This window comes from Calidris pugnax, unplaced genomic scaffold (genome assembly GCF_001431845.1).
Source record: "Calidris pugnax isolate Ruff unplaced genomic scaffold, ASM143184v1 scaffold102, whole genome shotgun sequence".
Classification (NCBI taxonomy): domain Eukaryota; kingdom Metazoa; phylum Chordata; class Aves; order Charadriiformes; family Scolopacidae; genus Calidris; species Calidris pugnax.
The window spans coordinates 5,180,313-5,201,067 of record NW_015090846.1 but is presented as its reverse complement, the minus strand read 5'-3'; the positions used below and the strand labels follow the sequence as shown (position 1 = coordinate 5,201,067).

Sequence of the window (20,755 nt, the reverse complement as noted above, 5' to 3'; positions counted from 1 at the left end):
TGAAGGAAGAAGATCTGTGATGAAAAAAGACTGGAATAAGAAATCTCCAGAGAAGCAGCGGAAGTTGCCTGCTGGAAATGGTTTGCCATCCAAAGATCAACCCCGGTCACACCAGGCTACTTGAGCATGGAGGCATAAAAGAGAAAGTCTTTACCAACACACAGGCTGACTTCAAAAACAACATACAAATGGAAAAATGATGAGGTCCAAACTTTAGATTCCCTTCTGCCCCATGCCCAGAATGATCCAAACTCCAGAAGTTTGCTTGCTGGGCTGAGGTACCCAACACATCCACCACAAACCCCAAACTCTGCATCATTCTCACTCTGGCCACAACGGGATCGATTCCACATGGCAGTTATTTCTTAGGTAGGTCCCACTGACTCTGCCAGGATTTTGTCACATGGGCAGAGATTCCTGTGAGAAGGGTCTGGAGACTCAATCCATCCGTGGAATTCTACCTGCTCGGCCTCGGATCAGCATCAGATCAGCCTGTGGCATGTTGTGGGCATCTCTGTGCGAGGCATGGACCAGCCAGCCAAGAGAGCAACAAGCCACCAGCTGGCAGCTTTCAGCAGTTCCAACAAGCAGATAAAGCCAAAACTCTCTGAAACTTTCAGGAGATTACACGCTGGGCAGATGTGTGTATTTTAAGTACATTCTAAAACATTAAAAGGTCTTTCGACAGCTATTTCCGATATTAGTAGGATACCGTGTCTCCGGGTGTTTTGCAGGTGGATGGCATTCCCAAGAGTACTTTTAATAAGTAATTAAACCCACTTTTACACAGAGTGTATTTCCTGCATTTGCCTTCCAGCAGCCCCTGTGAGGAGGTCTTGGGAAGAAGCGTTACACCTGCTGCTTAGACCTTAAGGAGGTATCAGAAAACCCACTTTTCAAAGCAATGTACTTGTCAGCATCTCACAAAAACCGCTGCCCACAAAAGGTGATACCTGGAGTTGGCACTTCCCAAGAACTTCTACAAATAAATAGTATTTGTGGAAAAAAACCTGAATATTTCAAACGCGGAAGGGTTAGACAGCTGCAATTTGATACAATAGTGCATTGATACAGCATACTTTCAGTCCAAATATGGCAATATAGTGCAATTCTAAAAATAAAAGTGAATCCCTTGTGATATCCAGCCCTTTCGCTGTGTTCGTTTCCTTTTAGGGCTCAAGTTTCCCACAGGAAAAATCAGAGAGAGGAGTTTGCCTACAGTGCCCTCCATCATGTATGGATGGAGCATAAACACCCACCGCGTGCTGGAAGGTTTTCCTGCCCCGGGCAGTTACGTACAAGCCAGACTATTCAGAGCAACCAAGATAAGAGGAAAAAAACCCCCACCCACTCCCAAGCCAACACACCTTTATCAGCACAGATGCAGATACAGAAAAGCCACCCGAGACAAGACATGAAAACATGTGACGTATCATTTATTTCTTAAATGTATTTATGATCCATTCAGACCTTTCAAATAAAGTGTACAAGTGCATTTCAGAATAAAAAACTACACTCTTCACACAGCTCTGTAGAACACTACATTTCATCAAGAAACTTGAAGCAAAAACTTCCTATTAAACCACCCATGCATCCTTTGGCTACAATAATATCACTGATCAACAAGTACTGCTATTCAATTCCGAGTTTCCCTTTAAAGAGAAGGAGCATCCTAAAATATGCTACCCCTTCCAGAGACCTCTCTTTAAAGAGAGAATATTAAATAAATTAGCTAGGCTTTTAGGCAAAACAGTAAGGCTACTTAGTACTGTCGATGCATGATCCATATATTTGGAGAACAGGCAATCCTAGGCTATGTGAAATGCGTCAACAGCCCTTGAAATTTTAGTAGTATCAAGATTACATCAATCCAGAACAAATGGCAGACAAAAATGTAACCAGTGGAACAATCACTGAAAAATGTGCAGTTTCTCTTAGGATGGGAAGTGCCGATAACAGATTCAGAAAAGTGTTTAGAAAATCCGCTAAGAACCACATTGACATTCTTAAAATTACATATTTTACAAAGCCCTAAACTGTGTGACTGTATAATTACTGCTGTGACAATTGCTTGGTTTAAATACGTATATACACATACATATATATGTAAAATACACATATATGTGCATTTTAATACAACTACATTAACATGGCAGGAATTGTACAGTCGCACAGTACACACATATATATATTATGTACATCTACAGCAAAAAAGAAACAAGCCAAGAGATGTACAACACAGCTGGGTACAGGTCAGCTCAAAGGGAATAATACATTTCTTTGAGTTTTAATAACTCATAGCAAAATTACCTCTTGGAAATAATTATGCAAAGGTTTAGAATCAGATATTTACATGCTTCCGGTTTATCTAGTTCCATTTAATATTTAAAAATATGCAAGTATTATTTTAAATCAGTAACATTTGTCATTTTTGGCTCAACTGTAGTTTTTTCTTATTATTAGTGTTAGTTGAAAAATCAGCTACAGAAATGTCTATTAAAACGCTGGGGCAGGAGTACACCCCCCCCTCCCCTGTATTTTAACAACAATTCTGAGTTGGCACAAAATAGGTAATTCTGGAGCCACACCAAGAGCCCTCCCTCAGCTGCCTGGGATGGCAAACCCCATCTTCAGCATCCCCCGTCCCACGTGGAGCGGAGCAAACCCCGGCAGCGAGGAGGAGGAGGAGGAGGATGGAGCCAGACACCCCGACCCCCCCAAAGCAAACCCCGTGTCACAGAGTCCCGGGGCTGGGACTGGTTCCCATTCCCTCTTTGCTTTGCTGACCCGCTCTGCAGGATTTATTTTCCCCATAGTTCTTCAGAGCAGGGGGTTCACACTCACACTTTCTCTTCTCCTAATACAAAACGATTTCCAGCAGGAAAAGGTGCCCGAAGCCCTTACACCCACACACACTCACATTCTTACCTGTGATTTTTGTCTATTCTTGGCTTTTTCACTGACACCGGAAAAAAACTACCAGTTGTAAAAACTACTGGTGCAAGGAGCTGGACTGTCTCCCACCCCGAGCTCCTCGTAACAACCCTCTGACAAATGTCAAATCTCCACAGAACACACGGAAACGATCCCACCAGTGGCTTCTGCTGCCCCAGTGACTGGGAAGGCACAGGGACACGGGTGGGAGGTGGGGAAGAGCGAGCATCCTTTACAGCCAGGTGGCTGCCCTGCGTTTCCTTCAGCAGAGCAACCCAAAAGCACATGCAGGCACAGCCTCCCATGCTTGCGGTTTAATTGTAAACAGCATGTGGGGAAAAAAAAAACCCAACCAAAACAATTAAAAAAGGTACTAATACAATTTCAAAATCCCTGAAGAAAAAGACATACCCACGAGTATTAAGAACAGTAAAAAAGCTCATCATTAGCAATTGCAAACTCGTTTCCATCCCGTCGCATTCATTAGAGGAATACAAAATTGAATCTAGTGTTCACATGCCAGAATTACAACAGAAACTCGATTTTCAAAGGTTACATCTGGAGAGAAACTTATCAGCGTCGGAACTTGCAAAACACTGTGCTATACAGCATTTCTGAAGACATAAGTCTGTGAAAACAGTAACTGTGACTGCAAACCCTTTCAGACAGCTGGAAAGCGTGGCCGGGGGTAACGCTGCTCCCTCTCAGCTGGAAGGATTAACGGCACCATTATTTTTAGTAGGTTTTAATGACAACAATTCAACCTCAAGAAATACCCAACCCCTCAAAAACCGAGGTGATCAGCAACACACAGGTACCTTACAGCCCTCGGGGGGTTATTTCTTTGCACACGAAACATCAATTCTTTTTGACAGTATCTACAGAAAATGTTTTAAAAAATGTTTTTATGAAATACTTTTAATACTCAGTAATACTAATATTTAAAAATACTTCACAGTGTGGTACTAATGTAACTTCATAAAACGAGCAACTCGAGTTAGCTAAAGCTCAAAGCCTTATGTTATATTAAAATAGTCCAAAGATTTCACACACACACAAATCACGAGCACTATAAATACACCTAAGCCACTTTAGTGCAAAGTCTGGTTTTTGCTTCCCCTGACAAATCCCTCTGTATTCCTGCCAGCACATTAAAACGTCATCCTTTACTAATCTAATTATTGATTTTCAAGGACTCATTTACAGTTGAAATCCCAGAAGAACTTTTTTCAATTTATCATAGAAGTGATGACTTGGTTGATTAAGCATCTGATTGCGGGTCTCACGTGACCTCTGTCACGTCCCGGAATGACTGGCGTGTGCACAGCAAGACTGGAGTTCATCTTTACAAGGAGGTACTTCAATTTATTTAACTTTTTAATGAAAGGCTCTCCAGTAAATGACCATCAGAGAGAAGCCAAAGCTTTGAATTACAAAATTGCTATCCTCATCTTACAAATCCATAAAAAGGAAGAAGTCTGGAGAAGAAGCTGGGACCCCTGTCCCTCTGGCCGGCCACCTGGGGCTGCCCCACAGCTCTCCCCCACGCACGCACCCGCTGCCCACTTCAAATTCTAAATATAACCCAGTGCAACGCACATTCCTCAGCATTTCTATAAACTTCTTGGCAAATAAAGGCAGGTTATCACCCCGTGCACAGGTAACCCTCCCGCTCTCTGCCCGGGGCAGAGCCTGCGCCTCCTCCGACCCGCCCAGCCACCACCCCCCTCCCCAGCACCTTCAACAAACCAACGGTGATTTTTACAACTTCTGGTTCTCAACTGGAGTAACCACAAATTCCCCAGCTAGAGAATCAGCTTTGCCTGGACACACTGTCACAGAGGCTGTAAACAACTGTCCTGGATCAGGATACAGGAAGGTAACTTTTGTTAAGGTTTTCATTAAGTGCTAAAGCTCGAGAGATGCAAATATGATACAGGTGAAATCCACCAACACTTCCATGGGCACCCACCACCAGCCACGGCAGCTGGTTTTAACCTCTGGAATGGGAATAAAACCAAAAAGGTGACAGGAGTCAGCGCTATGTAGGAGCCCCAGCCAAGCCGCCTGCATAAGGAGAACATTTCACCTGCCCAGGAAACCCTGTGTCACAGAAAAAAAACCTGAAAAGCTGCCTTTGGAGTACAGCAAAGCAAAAGCAAGAAGGTTAAACTCCCATCTTTTAAAAAAAAATGTCCTGTAAAGGATATGACCCAAATGAAACACTCCATTGTTGTGACAGAACTGCGATTTCCATCCCACCATCAGCGCAGGCCCAGCTGCCCAGAGGGCTTCCTCTGTTTGTCTCCACTGGCCACAACTTTCAGTTTCCTTCTCTAAATACAACTGCATCTGGTCCTACACATACGGGATTGTAATTTTTAAGAACTCCCCTCTTCTAAAAATATTTTACATACATAATTTTAGTATTAAATTGTCTTTCAGAGCGGTACCTCTGCAACGCACAGGCAAGAGGGGAAATAACAACTGAGAAGCTTTAAGACGTCATCGGCCTCTAGAAGCCAGAACCCTTCTTTTCTAGTGAAAAACAGGTTGTTCTCACGATGGGGGATTCTCCCTCCATCCCAGAAAAGAGGCTGTTGATGTGCAGCCTGATGGCCCAAGGCCAGTTCCAAGCCCAGATTATACAAAGCATAAGGGACCCCGGAGCAAGTAACACCTCCAAAACCTCCACCTCCTCTTATTAAATTAAAATTACCTACCACAGATGAATCAAGTAACTGGAAAAGTTTTAAATGGGCCATTTGTAATGTCTAAAGGTAGACTCCTATGCCCAGGCATTAGTTCCTAAGACACATGTTTTTTAAAGCACCAACCTGAATTCGGAGAAGTTCTGTCAACTTCAAGCCCTGTTGTGGGGTGAGATGAGACTGGAACGTCTCAGGCTTCCTGGCTCATGAAGGCTCAGTACGTGTCATCATCACAGCACTTGGTAATGGCACAATAAATATTGAAAAATCTGCTTATTGACTTTGTGCACTGAATGTTTCCATCTCGCATCACACACATGCCTCGCAAGTGTCTTTTTCACAACAGACAAATTGCTGAAATTTACAACTTCTTACAACTAAAAGCTCTTTATGCAGGAAAGGGACGATGCCACCGAGACACAACGTGAGACTCAAAAGTGGAAACTTGTTCATGTCTCTGCTGGAAGGAATCCTCTTCACAACCTCGTGCTGCTCCAGGTTCCCTGCACCTCGCTCCTTCGCACCACTTTCTTCTCAAAGATTTGTGACAAATATTCCCGACTGCCCCTTGGCACCCTCACCCTGAGCCCTGCCAGAATTCCAACCAGTGGAAACAAATTTCCGAGTGATAAGGACCTTAAAAACAAGTACAAAACCCCTAACAGCAAAGAAAGATTGCAGTAACGTTTCATTAAAAAAAACAAACAGCAAAACTTTTGTTTCACACACAAGACACCCGTTGAATTAAAAAATACTGTCACTAGATTGGAGATTGTGAAAAAATAGTATTTCACAGATTTTCCACCAACCTATTTGAAAAAGGACAATATAGTCATGACCTAAACTTCCAGTAAACTCAAAAAAAAAAAAACATAACCAAGAGTTCTAGAGGAAATCAATTATCACCTTCTGAGAAGTTGTGTGAATAGAAATCCTTTCCACAGTACTCAGAAAATGCCACTGAATTGCACCCTGCAAATTGAACCTTCCAGCGACTTAATTTGAAAGCAATGCAGATAACCCAAATAAAAAAAATAAATTTATAGTCTGAGATGGAACTTCAAAATTAGTCCATTTAATCATATCGCAACCCACAAGTTTTATGAAGATATAATTTGGTTTCTGTATTGTACTTGGTGTGGCATTCAGCTGAGAGCAATTCCTGAAGCAGCAGGCACACTTGGACACCAATATGGCCAAGAAAAGGATTAGTTTCCTATGTACAACCATGAAGGTGATCCAGCTGGAAAGTTTGCTCCTAACAATTGTGACCAAAAGGGCTACTGATGCCTCATGTTAACTCTATGACAAAGGGTGTTACACGGAGTGCTGAGCAAACAAGGTCATATATTTCAGAATTATTTCTTCCGCAGTTGGCACAGTGAACGAGATTCACCCCCGTGCCATTTCACTGAAGACGACAGACAAAAATGTTATATTTAAAACACCTAATCACACACAAACCTAGATCAACATTAAATTAACTTAGAGGGAAAAAAAATAGTAATTTAGATTTAAAAAAAATAAATAAATTAACACAGACAAAAATAGAAACATTTGACACTAAAACGAAGCTGCTGAGGCAGTATTTCAAAGTGTCTGTAAAAACACTGGATGAAACTTGAACGCATCAATCACTGCAGCTCCTCTCTGTCCTCATCTCCGGAGACTTCTGGGTCTGACTATCTCTTCTCTCAGAAATCACCGGAGCTGATGAAGACTCTGAGATGAGTAAGGCAACTGACCGAGGGCCTGGCTGTTGGGAAGGTTATAAGGGAACCTCAGCTGCCCAGCACCAGGAGCTGGAAGTGCACATCTGCATCGGCATCTGCAGCAGCCACGGCGCTTTGGGTACAATTCCAGGCCTAGAGCTGAAGTAGCAACTGCTTCACCTCCAGTCCAATCTCTGTGCCGTGGCTGAGACCCCTTACCACTTTTTAAAGTTTCACATATTCTCAAACACTAACATATCAGGCTCCTATTGAAACCTTCTAGTCATGTCACGAACAAAAACCAAACAACGATCTTTGTGCTCCAGCTTCCACTTAAGCCTAAAACTGCCATTTTTAGGGTTTTAGGCCCTAGCACATAATTTTCTTCTACTAAATTTATTCAAATACTATTTCAATGATAGACTGCATCACATCGAAGACTTGGAAATGTTAGATAAGGTGAGGAGTCGGAGAAAAGCTATTGGGAATTTACCTGAGAGGCTGTTCCAAAAATACCACACACACACGCTTTGATATTAGTGACTAAAGCCCTTAAATTGTTCCCCAAAGCTCACCTTCGCCATAATACCTACAAAACACTTGAGAACAATTAGCCGGCTGATGTGCTGTCAGCTTATTATACCACTTATAAATGACTCACTACACCCTGACACTCTGCTCCCCCTTGGCTGTCTGTGTCTCTGCCCAAAATTCAGACGGCAAGAGCTCCGCAGAGCACGTCTCCGCTGTCGTGGCAGTGCAAGGAGCCCAGCAAGAGCCCCTGCTCCAGACACTGTCTAAGTCCAAAAGGCAAGGAGAAAAGGAGAAATGTCACCGTGAAGGCAGCAGGGTTGAGACAACCTTTGTTCTTAAAATTTTGGGTGAACTTAGGAGGAAGTTTATCTTGAGAGGTTTGGACTATGGATGAAATAGGTTGAGAGCAGACCAGGGTATGACCTCAACGCGCTTTGGAACAGGGTTCTTGAACCTGAACCAGGCAGCAATAGCAGGGTCCTGCCCCGTCCCCCCTGGCAGGGGCACGCACACAGGGGACTGGGGGCTGTCAGCATGGAGCACTGACAGGTACGTGCCAGGAGGGCTTCATCCCGCTGCTCCCTCTTCCTCCCTGTCTCCTCGCAGGACAGCACTGGAGTAGAGGAGGATGGGCAGGGAGCAGGACGCTCTGCAGCCATGGTGGTGTGTGACAGAGACACAAACTGCCATTCTGCAGGGCAGAGCAGGGACGAGGAGAGGCTGGGGCTCACAGCAGAGCAGAGGAGGGTGCGTGTACGCCCCGGGGAGGGACAGAGCAGAGTACTAAAAAGAGGATGATCTTGATCAACAACAGCAGACCTGAAGCCTTTTAACAAAAACACAGAGTCTTCCCTTTGGCCAAGAGAATTACCCAAAGCTTAAAAAAATCAAATTACTTTTCCCTAATATTTTTTCATTCCCACCACCACTAAATACACTCCAGCCCTACACACGGGCTGAGGACTCCCCCAGCAGCCAGCACTCCCGCTGGAGGCACAAGGAAGGTCCTGTGGGCAACCCCTTCTCAGACCAGAGACCCCCGTGAGATAAGACAACACAGACTGTAATCCGTTATTACAGGAATACTTGGTTCACTTTCATTTTCCAATATGGCATCACCAAAAAGACAAGGATATTCTTTAGGAAAACCACTCAACGGGAGGGTCACACCACCTTCTTATCAGCGCCGCAGAACTCAAAAATACTGCATCAGAGCTGGCCTGAAAAAGCTGTGGTCAATGAGATTTTGTTTCTCAGCCACTGACTTTGTTTGACCAGTTAGATATGCCTTTGCCAACAGGATTTAGCTCCTGCTATATTCGAACCATCTTTAATCCCATGAAGGCTAAAGAAAAATGTCTCTCATTTAGCTCTGCACACTTATGAATAACTCAAATACTACAGTTAAATTTACAACATAGTTCCCTTAGCTGTTTAGAAGACAATTGTTTTCTTTCCTTTCCCCTTAAGTTCTAGTATGTAAAATATCAGAAGAATTTAGATTAAAAAAAAAAGAGGGGGGGGACATGTTATTTTTAAAGTTGTTCTTGAGAAAATTTCCACATACAAAACCGTGGCATTTCTCCACTGTTTTTGAGAATAATTTTCACATGTTGGCATCATCCTCGAGTGGCTGCCACAACTCCGGTATCATAAAGCGACATGTTATTTTCTCTGAGCTTATCAAAACACATTTTATTTAACTGCTAAATTTGGTCTGATCCAAGTTTTTCTTCTTCCTTCACAACAAACAGGAGACTGCAGATGCCGTACTGGGATGGCACACACGCATCCTACCAGAGCAAGGGGGCAGGGGAGCCAGGTCAGTCCTCCCAGGGCAGGGCTGTTCACATCACACCGCTGCCTCACGGCTCAGTAAGACTTTAAGTTCACTCTGAAATGTTCACATTGTTCACTACTGTTCTAGAAGTCCTGTCTAGGTAGCACTGAAAAACAAATTTTTTTGGCCCCTTCTGTTATGATGCTGGAACATTGTGTCAATATACTTTGGCATATATTAAAAAAAAATCCCTGTAATATACCATATACCGTGACATTTCCACTTCAGATCTATCATTTACATGTGAAGCACGAATCTCGAAAGAACCTAGTAAAGCTGTAAGAAAGACTACATTTTGCCGAAGCTCTCAGACACCCACTCCATTCAGTCACACCAGCTGGAGAGGTAAGTGTCAAGATACAGCTTTATTCTTAAAAATGAATATGGAGGTGAAACTCCACAGCCTCCTCCACAGAAATCATTTTTTAAAGTGAAATCACAATGATATGTGCTCCTGATTCTTCTGTGTCAGCAGCATTTCTCAGAAACCTTTTTGCAAATCTGGACATCTTAAAATCATATTTTAACTTATTTTGCAATTTACAGAGTTGTCCCTGCACTTCCCAGTCCAGCTGATGGGCGTCTTAGACGTGACATCCATTGGAAGATCTTTTGCTCCTAGAGGTAGAGGAGTCCTTGGCTACCCTCTGTCTAGCGCAGGAGGCACAAATAGCCCCCGAGAGACGCTTAAGCCCCTTCTGAAAGACACTGTTGGAGAGACTGTAAATGACACAGTTGCAGAAACTGTTGCTAATGGCAAGCCAAGTGGTCAAGAAGGACGCGACGCGGTTACTATAGACATTGGAGCTCTCCAGCAGAAAGTAGATGATGTAGGGCAACCAGAGGATGTAGAAGACGCTGGTGATGCGGAAAAGAACCATGGCGTAGCGCTTGTCCGGGCAGGGCTGGGCCTCCCCAGCCTCCCCATCCTGGGAGCTGAAGCGCACCCGCCTCTCGTTGATCTCCTTGGTGTGCTGCTGGCAGATGCGGAAGATGTTGAAGTAAGTGAAGCAGACGATGAAGGCGGCCGGGGCGTAGAGCATCACCACAATGAAGAGGGTGAAATAGGGATCGGTGTTCCAGGAATTGGCGCACCACTGGAACACGTCCCCGTGATATCCAGGCTTTCCCCAGTGAAAGGAGGGTAAGAAGACCAGGCAGGAGTAGAGCCAGATGATCAGGATGCAGATGCGAAGCCTCCACGGGGTAACCAGCGTGTTGTAGGTCAGCGGCTTCGTGATGGCAATGTATCTGTCGATGCTGATGCAGGCCAAAGAGGCCATGGAGACGCTCTTCAGCACCGACACCACATACCCGAAGATTTGGCAAACCAAGGACTCACTCAAAACAATAGGGTAGTGCAGCAGAGACAAAGAAGGCACCAGACAGCTCACGCCCACCAGGAGGTCAGCATACGCCATGGTCTGGATGAAGTAGCTGGTGGTGTGGTGGTTCAGCAGAGGTGCACAGTGAAAGACAAATATCACGATAATGTTGCCCGAAATAATCAGCACCATGAGGAACACGATAATAACCACTTCCAGGAGGCAAAAATTGATGGTCTCCAAATAGCTAATGGCCAGGAGGCAGAAGGGCCGGCCACTCTGGTTGCCAACCAAAGAGGAGTTCATCTTGAGCACTGCAGTGATCTCTTCACTTCATGCTCCTGCCTGCTGCCTGCAGCCACTCCGAGCAGCTGCTGTCATTGCGGCTGGTGCTCTGTGTGTGCAGCAATGTCAAAACCGGAGCTCGGGTCCCCAGGGCTGCTCCAGATGCTGCCGCCGTGCATTGTCTGCAGCACGATTCCCCTTTAAACCCGGCCCCCCGCCGCTCCCGGTGCACCGGGACCCAGCGGCAGTCATGTCAGCAACTTCACACCCGCACACGGCACAGGGCTGATTTTTAAAAGCCCTCCTGGGTGGGCTCTGCCTCGCCGAGGGGGGGGACGAGAGCTTGGGGGGGGGGAAGAGGGAGAAGGAACCTTCACCGAGTCAGGGCGAGAGTCCTCCCAAAGGCTGACCCTGCCCATGGCTCTGCTGCCTGGACTGTCCCTGCCGGGGGCTGTTTCTCTGTCCCCAGGTCCCCTCCCTTTCAGTGCTCAGAGGCTCCATCCCAGCTGCTGAGGGCTCAGCTCTGCCCTGCAGACCCCTTCTGCAGCAGGGCATGGCCCAGGGGCATCTCTGGGTGTGCACGGGGTAAGGAGACGTGCTTACAAGTGTTAACCACAACTGGGGTCTCCTTGCCTTCTCCAGATTGGAGGTCTACATTCCCATCTCCCACTTCCCATCCAGCCCACCAAGAGTGGAACACTCAAAGCACAGACTCCGTTTCTTTCAGGCAAACGCTGCCTCTATGTCCTATATCAAAATGTCCCTCTGCAAACGTGCGGGGGGGGGGGGGGGGGGGGGGCGGGGAGGAAGGGGGGGGAGGCGGGCAGGAGCGCGGAGGAGGGCGCGGCGCCGGCGGGGACCGGCGGGGGAACGGGGGCCGCAGCCCCCCGGGGGTGGGGAAGGGGGAACCCGGCAGCGGCGGCCGCAGCCTCGGAAACGGGGCGGGGGGGGGGTTTCCACTCCTCAAAAGGAGCGGCCGATGGCGGTGGGTCCCTCACCCGGCGCGACCCCGCAGCCTCCGGGGACGGCGGCGGGTCCCCCCGGGAGCCCCTGGCCCCGCACAGCCCGGTCCCGCGGACAGACACACGCCCACGCCCTGCTCCGACGGACGGACGGACAGACAGACAGACACCGCACACCCCTGCGCCTCCCCGTCCGCGCCGCACATCACAGCCGTCCGCAAGGACGGGAATTCAAACGTTAAGTCGGAATTTAAGGCTTTTCCATCCGAGCCCTTTTGGGTAAACACCGGAATGAGCGTGTCTTTCCTCGGTGTAATGGGTGTTCCTTAGGAGACACCCGAAACCAAGGGCAAAGCCGAGAACTGTGTCCCACCAGTGGTCCAGGTGGTGCCTCAGGTAGGTGAGCACCTCCTGCACAGAGACATCGCTATCCCTGACAGCCTCCAGAACAACCTACGCCAAAGTAGACAAACTAGAAAACCCAATGACATCCCAGAGAGCAAACACCAAGAGACCCACAACACAGCACTTGAGCTTGTCTTCCCACCACAGGCTCATACCACCACACATGGTAAACCAGAAAACCTCTTGGACACATTCGAGGTGGAGATGCCATCACAGGACACTCATATTGTGCAGTTTGTCAAGAGTGTTTTACTCACTTGAGATGCTGGAAAACACCTTCCCGTGGTGTGTGGAAGCTCATTCTCCAACCTGGACACCAAACTGCTCCACTGCCACCACTCAGGACCAGCCCAGGGCTATGGGAATGGGTCTTTGAACTGATCAAACCAGTAAGAGACTGGAGTGAGGCTTCCCAAGAACTCCAGTCCTTTTGTCAAAGAAAGGTGCCACCGGTGCCCTGACAGTGTCAGCCCCCACACTGAATTCAACCACCAAACCCAGGGTTTGGCTTAACCTGAGCTAAATGTCTGTTACTCTGTGATAGAGAGAGGGATGCATTTTCCATTAGGGATAACGTGTGGAAAATGAATTGCAGGCAAAGGGACAGATCTCAAAGCAGTCACACTGCAGTGCTCAGGATTTCAGCTGACCTGGAAGCAGGGAAAAAACCCAACATTTTACGATACACTCCTATTTGTCAAAAATCTGTGCTAGACAACAGCATGACTTGGCAGATTTTTAGTTAGTCTTGTGCAAAAGCCTGTAAACAAAAACTTGTTTTTTCTGCCCTATCTTTACCCCCAAAAAGATCCCTTTACTATTGTGTCCTTCATTTTTGTTATAATTTATGGCGTTTCTACTCACGGCAATTGAAGAACTGTAGCTAGGAAACATAAACTTTGAATTAAATTTAGGCAAGGGCATTGTAGTTATACAAAAACCAAGCTATGATTGAATTACTGCTGGAGAAATGATCTCCTGTCTTCCCAAAGCAGAGAATGATCTACATACCAATTGATTCCAGTAGCGTTTCTGGATCCTCAGGCGTGAACAGACACATCGTAAACATCCTTAAGGAAACAACATACATTGAACTTGAAATATATCTCAAGATATATAAAACCAAGATAGTATTGGGAATGGTGAGACTGACCAAAACAACGTCTGGTTGCTGAAGTTTCAAAACAAAAGACACACAAAACCTCCTCAATGTTTAGATTTTTATGCCAAGTCCAAGTTTAACTCCCATCCAGCCGACAGGTATTTCTGGAGGAGAGGGAGCTGGTTTGTCCTTTCACTGACTTTCTGTTGTTTCCCCAAAAGCCGAGAGGAATGACTCCATTCCACGTTCATGCCAAGTTACTCCTGCTTAACACACCCCAGCCCAAACCAGCCATCTCTTGAGCTCATTCTCTCAAACCCCCCTGCACCAGAAGCCAGACCGAGGTGGCCACCAAAGGGTGTAAATTGCAACTGGGAGGTAACTGGGCTGGCGATATCCCTACCTGCTGTCCCAGCTCTGCCCCAGCAGAGCCACTTCCACAGGACATCACAACGTGTGGCTCTGGGGGCTGAGCTCTGCGAGAGAATGAGAATACTTCAGTGTTGTAGGGACTTCTCCCACCCCAAACAGTGACACGATAGGACCTCATCTAGGACTATTAGAAGGTATTCAAGAAATCATTTCAAGTCACAACAAGAACTCTTGGGAAAACTACTGCTTGTAAAAGATAATTAAACTTTTATCACCACGTGATCAAAACTCATCAAACAAGGGATCTAGAGGTTCAGCAGGACCACGTCCTACTTCTATGTACTGCAATTCTCTGCTTATGGAGACAACAAAGTGGGAAGACGAGAAAGTGGGAAGCAAGAGTCCTGCTATAAGAAAACCCAAAACAAATGAAACTCTTACCAGGCCTAGAATTTCCACCAGAAATGGTGACCCCCAGGTAACATCCCAGGATACTCCTCCTGCCACTGGACTTCTTTTATTTTTTTTTATTTGTGCCACAAGATGTCCCTCTCACGTCATAATTTTCTTAATATAGTGTATTTATCTGGTGTTCATGGTTTTTTCCTTTCAACATCATTTCCTCCCACACAGACCTATATGCAAAAGCTTTTATTTTCTCCTCAATATTGTAAATGTCAGGTTCTTGGTATTATGAAGTACTTTTCCATGGAGAGATCGCCACTGATCTGAGAGATTCAGTAGTTGTATTTGTAATTTTTAAAAACCTTGTCTGAGAAGTGACTATTGTCTATTTTGCTTTGTGTCACAATCTGACTTTTTTTTAAACCCGTGTGGCTTGCTTTACAAGTTTTCTACTCAACAACACTTTCCATCCACCTATGACTGTCAAAAATATGAAGTATTTTTCCTGCAGGTGTCCATTAATGCCTGGAGCGAGTCCCCATGTCCCTCCTCCAACCTTTCAGTGGCTGGAAGCCTGAAGATTAACAGCCGTGTCCGTGATTGCCAAAGTCCTACCAGGAACAGATGCCTCTCGAAGGGATTGTCTAGATCGCTTTACCTAGAGTTTGCTTTCTGTCCCCAGTAGGGACGTGACCTTAATTCACTGGGCTGGCTTTCATCCACGCTCCCCACCACGGGCACGGCAATCTGGAGTTGCTAAAAGCTTTATTATTGCACACAGATGGTGTGCAAATTCTCAGAAGTCATTTGTGGAAGCACCACAATGGTGAACCTTAGGCACTACCGCAGTAACAAAAGCACAGGGTACAAAAACCCAGCTAACGTTTATCAAAGAAACAAGGACCAAATAATTAATAAATACTGTCACGATGACTAGAAAGCGACGTGTGCACCTTGAGGCATGGTTTCAATGCCACTTTTCGTGATCAAGTCAAGAAGAGACCCAGACACAGCCTTCAGTGGGAGAACACAACAGAAGACATTTCCTTTTCAATCATTCAGCAGCCACTCATCAGCAGTAAAGAAGGAACTATCCTTGCAGCACTAATTTGCAAAAGAAAGCAAAAACCCACAGATTCGCCAAGCACCAGGGGCCAGAGCTGCAGAGAAAGCAAACACCAGGGGAAACACTGGGCTCCTGCATCCAACACCCTGCACAAGGGGAAAAAAAAAAAATCCCTGAAAGAGGCCAGGAGCTTTTGAAGCAGCTGTCAACACAGATCCTTATTAATTTGGGACTGTGCTGCCGCATGGGGTCATGAAAAGCCTGTCAGAAATCAAGTGCAGCTAGAGGAATAGAGGTCAGCAGGAAGAGAGAAGGGGCACTGGATTAGGAGTGCTCAAATGGGCTTAACTGCATCTCCTACGTGTGCTGAAGAGCAAAGGTTTTCCACCAACTCCTTGTGCTTCTGCACTACACCACACCAGATACTCTCAGATAAACCATTGTCAACACGTGGTAATGCAAATAATTACATGACTGCCAGAGAAGAATTTGTATTAGTGACATGCAAAACATGGCAAAGCATTACGAGGGTGGTAATGCAATATATCATAAGGGACCCGTGCATCCACATAATTAACAATTCTTTTTCCCCAGACACATTTACTGCTGTGCATTGCTGCATATTGACTGTAACCGAGCTGCTATTTTCAGAGCAGTAAGAATTAGTCACATCACAACTCCAAAATTATCAAATCATCTATGAAAAAATGAAAGCCAGTGTGCAACCCAGCATTATTATACAGTTACCATATACTATATACGACGGGTCTGCAAATGTTATCTTCCTGGGTCTCAAATTCACGTTCCCATCAACCTCCCAAACAATTCTGTGTTCTTTGCCCATTCGCATCGTTAGCGCTTCCACACAACCACTGATAACCTTTTCTGAAACCTTACCCTCCTTCCACTGCCTGCAGATTGAAGGAATCGCGGTTCCACCGGGAACCAGGCAGAAGCTCTTGCTCTCAAAGCACCAATCTTTGTCCATTCCACACAAACAGCCGTGGCCTATTTTCATGCAATTTACATTTAAGTCACAATAACACAAACAGCCTCAAGAAGGGTCTAATATGGCACTTCCAGATTACAGGAGGCTTCATTTCCATCTGCTTGAGCTGGTTATTAGAGCATGCTGGTAATATACTACAGACCTCATATGATTACAGCAGAGCCTGAAAATGGTTATTCAGTACTCATTTTCTATTATTGTTTAATTCTTTAATTAGTTTCTATGCTGAATAGCCATGGCAGGTATAGCCAGTCCTTTTGCTGCCTACGCTCCCTTTTACTTGGACTCCAGAGATGCTTCCAACACATTAGATCCAGGTTATTTCCTTTGTCTCTGCCAAATGTAAATGAGCGGAAAGGTTTCACAGATTTTAAAATGAAATGTTACACTATTCCTTTCTAGCTCACAAAGATAGTAGCAGTACATGTCACCAACTGTGCCACACAAAGATCATCTTTCCCATTCTGATACCAAAACACTGAAACAGAGAGGCAAGCAATGCTGTCAGCTACCCACGAGGCAATTAAAATAACACAACAGGAGTAACTGTGATGTACTCCTTGCCCGAGCACTCAACCTCCACATTGTTTGTATGATTTATTCACCACAAAATCCAAGTTATAGCTCTACAACGCATGTACCAATACTAAGGAATTCAGATCAAGTTTCTTCTAAATTCAATAAGTGTGTGAAAGTACTTATGGCAGAACATTTTTAGCTAATCTAATATGATGCATTCAAATCACGTAGGATCCTTCCTGCATGATTCCAGCAGAGGCCAAGTTTAATTTCAGAACCTTCTTGCCCTCAGAATAAGGTCTTTAACTGCTCCTTGAAAATCTGTGCCATCAGAACATAGATATACAAAGGCTTATTCAGTTGTTTTGCTTTTTTTAACTGGTGAATAACTAATTTCTCTTATATTTGTACTAAAGTTGCACCATTAATGATTTCTAATATAGTTCTTCTAGACCTGTATGTTTGATAAAAATAGTAAAATCATCTATAGAGATAACGGTCAAATCCAAATAATACATCGGTTTTCTGATTAAGGAAGAGACGTTTCATTTTGTGACCCATTTGTTACTCTAGAACTTTGAGAAACACTGAGTGGTGTCTGTATCCATGATCCTTCCTTTCTTTTCCTATGTTACTGAGGTCAGCATTCAAGACAAAAAGTTAAAAAACTGCTGTCTAGTGCAAAAATGTCCAAAGCATTCTGGTTTTTCTATTAAAATAAGGCTGCAATTTCAACTAGCATTGAATTTTTAGCATAAATGTAAGACAATACAGCAAAATCCAGCTTTCACTCAGGAAATTCAAACAAGCAAAGGAAATGAGCTCCCTGACTGTCAATTATGAAAGCAATTAATAGAATACTAATTCTTGACAGACTAACTCAGACCTCATCTGAGGGAAACAGAAGTAGGACTGTTAAAAAGAAAGCACAGTAATTAGAGTCAATGCCACAACTAACACTGCACGTTGGATATTTGTTGCAGGGAGGGCTGAATTACACTCACGAGTTAATACTCCACATTCAGATAGACTCATGAGTCTTTAAGCAAGAGGGTACACACTGGGAGGTCTCTGTATTTCCATTCATTAAGATATGGGGGTGAGGGGGGAAAAGATGACCAAAAGCATTCTACCTTTGTGATGAGAATTCGGTACTTCTCCACCAGGTGATCGTTGTTATGACACCCTGCCAGCAGCTGCCACACTTCTCCTCTCAGGGCCTCGGGGACACCGCTCCTCACCAAGGCCGACAGCGTCTTCGGCCTCACGCTCAGGTTGAGGTGCCTGGGTGCAGGTGAAGGGGTGTTACTATTACCCAAATACAAACCAAGGAGGACACGAACAACAACCGACGCGTAACATCAAACATGTCAAACAAAAAGAATTTCAAGACAGTCCATATGTTGCCAGACTAAGTAAAATTTTAGTTATAAAAAAAAAACCACAAACCCAATAGATTTGGAGAAGCACTTTCCAAACTATTTCCTTGATTCCCATTAAATTTAATATAAATGTACGTTATAAAACACTCAACAAACCAAAACACTCAACAAACCAAAACACTCCAGCAAAAGCTAGAGCTGGAGGACAGATGCTGTACTGTGTAAGATTCCAAGCTCAAACTACACCAAAATGAGAATGAGTCTGCAGAAGTCTACAATGCTCTCTGGACTTCTGTGCCCGAGCAGGCAGGTGACCTTCTGGGTGAGGGAGGGAGAGAAGACACACAAATGGAGCCATAAAAAAAAAATTTAAAAAATCTCGCATGGTTATCTAACTCCAGCGTGTGTTTAAGCAGCCTCCACTGTACAAGACAGTCCCATCTAAACTGTTTTTTCATATGAGACTGGTGACAGCTCATAAATTACAGCACTGTAAATTGTAAAAACTAAACCTGCATATAATTTCTGCAGTTACAGAAAGTTAAGCCAAACAGTCCATTCGTGGCTTATACACAAAATCCTTAAAAGACAGAGGCCTCAAATCAAAGGAACTACATTTTTTCTGCAGTTCTAGGCAAGATGATTAAGAGGACACATAAACAAAGCCAGGCAAAAAAAGTGAACTTCCATCACATCGATTGCATTTTCTTAACAATAAACTGGTATTTAATAATGTTTGTTAACAGCCTAACAGATATGGAGATGGTAACTTTACACCGATTGGGACTCCTTGTTGCCTTTCTCCAGTCTACAGTGTTCCAACACAGTAATCTGGAGACCAGTGATGTGGACATTTAAATCAGTACATACTGCACAGAACCTAGTACCATAATGTCCTCCTTCACTTTGCTTCCTCTGAACAAAATCAATAAAAATAGTATTTACATAATAATTACACTTACAACCATATATATTCATATCTCTATACTTATATATCATATACTTACAGAGCATTTATTATACCTTCATAATATATAAATACGTAAAAATAGTTCTAGAAAATTACTTGTTACATACAAACTATTAAAATTCTTTGTAAAGGCCTATAAAACTGCTTTGCCCTAATCTTGGATCAGAGTAAGTACAACAGTAGTTCCAATCAATACAGCCATGAACTGTAGGGCTGTAGGCTAAAGCCACACACTACTAGATTCTTCCAAACTATTTTGAAATGAGAAAATTCTGTGGCTCAGCAGTTATGAAATATGAGCCAAATGTTATTTAGAAATCACAAAATACCATTGCATATTTAATTGCTACACAAATTTAATCACAGGATTCTAAAAAACTAGCATGAAACTACCTGAACTCTGATTTTTATGATTTTCAATCCTCTTATGTTAAAAGCTCAAGGATCATTACTTCCAAATACTCATTTTGTGTTAAGAAGGAAAGCCCTTTAACACATATTAAAGTTGTTGCCAGCATTAGCACAGAAGCACTTCATATCCTCTTAGAGCTGCCAAAACATTTTCAATGGGAGTCAGGTGGCTTAATTATCCTTGAGCCCTTGGAAGAATTACAAAAAAAATTCAAGTTGAAAGAAACTTTCTCCCAGCAGCAGATGCAGAGAGCTCATCTGTTAAAGATGTTTCTACAAGTCTGGGAGAGGGAGAGAAAAGGGATCATGTATCATTTCACCACAGCCTTTCCCTTCTTCCAAATGTGTCCATTTCCAATGTCTGCTTTCCTACCAAATTAGCACAATATATTAGTGTGAAATCAAACTGGAAGTAAAAGTACTTATTCAAATAAATACTAAATAATTGCAGATTTTATTTAAAAAAAGCTAAATTGTTGTAACCTTAATTAAAAGAGAATCCTGGCTAGAAGGTCACACAGCATCTAAAATGCTTGATCTATTCTCATCTCTGCTGTCCTGCTCCTTAGATCTGGTATTCTCTTCAGCTCTTTGATCTGCTCTGCATCCCCTTGCCCTGTTCCTCAGCAGTTCTAGGAAGCAGAAGGCAACAACTAAAGCCAGAGTCAAAATGTAACATATTTGAGCTCAATCTGATGTTGTGCCTGTCATCCTCCTTTGTGAAAAAAAAAAAAAAAAAAAAAAAAAAAAATCCCTTCCTCAGGACAGGTTGTAAAATGAGGTTTGCAGCAGTGATAAGGTTTGGAAGAAA

General features: G+C 44.2%; 2 protein-coding genes across 2 annotated transcripts in view; both read right to left on the bottom strand.

Moving 5' to 3' along the window:
• The window catches only part of RABGAP1 (RAB GTPase activating protein 1), a 61,717-nt gene that overhangs the window by 21,519 nt on the left and 19,443 nt on the right, over positions 1 to 20,755 (bottom strand). The window contains exon 12 of the mRNA XM_014942910.1: positions 18,315 to 18,465. Coding sequence (XP_014798396.1) covers positions 18,315 to 18,465 — 151 coding nt within the window. The remainder of the gene's footprint in view (positions 1 to 18,314; positions 18,466 to 20,755) is intronic.
• Positions 1,416 to 11,743, bottom strand: GPR21 (G protein-coupled receptor 21). Its single transcript, XM_014942911.1, has one exon. It carries the CDS (start codon positions 11,360 to 11,362, stop codon positions 10,316 to 10,318), a length of 1,047 nt encoding a protein of 348 aa, XP_014798397.1. The 5' UTR covers positions 11,363 to 11,743; the 3' UTR covers positions 1,416 to 10,315.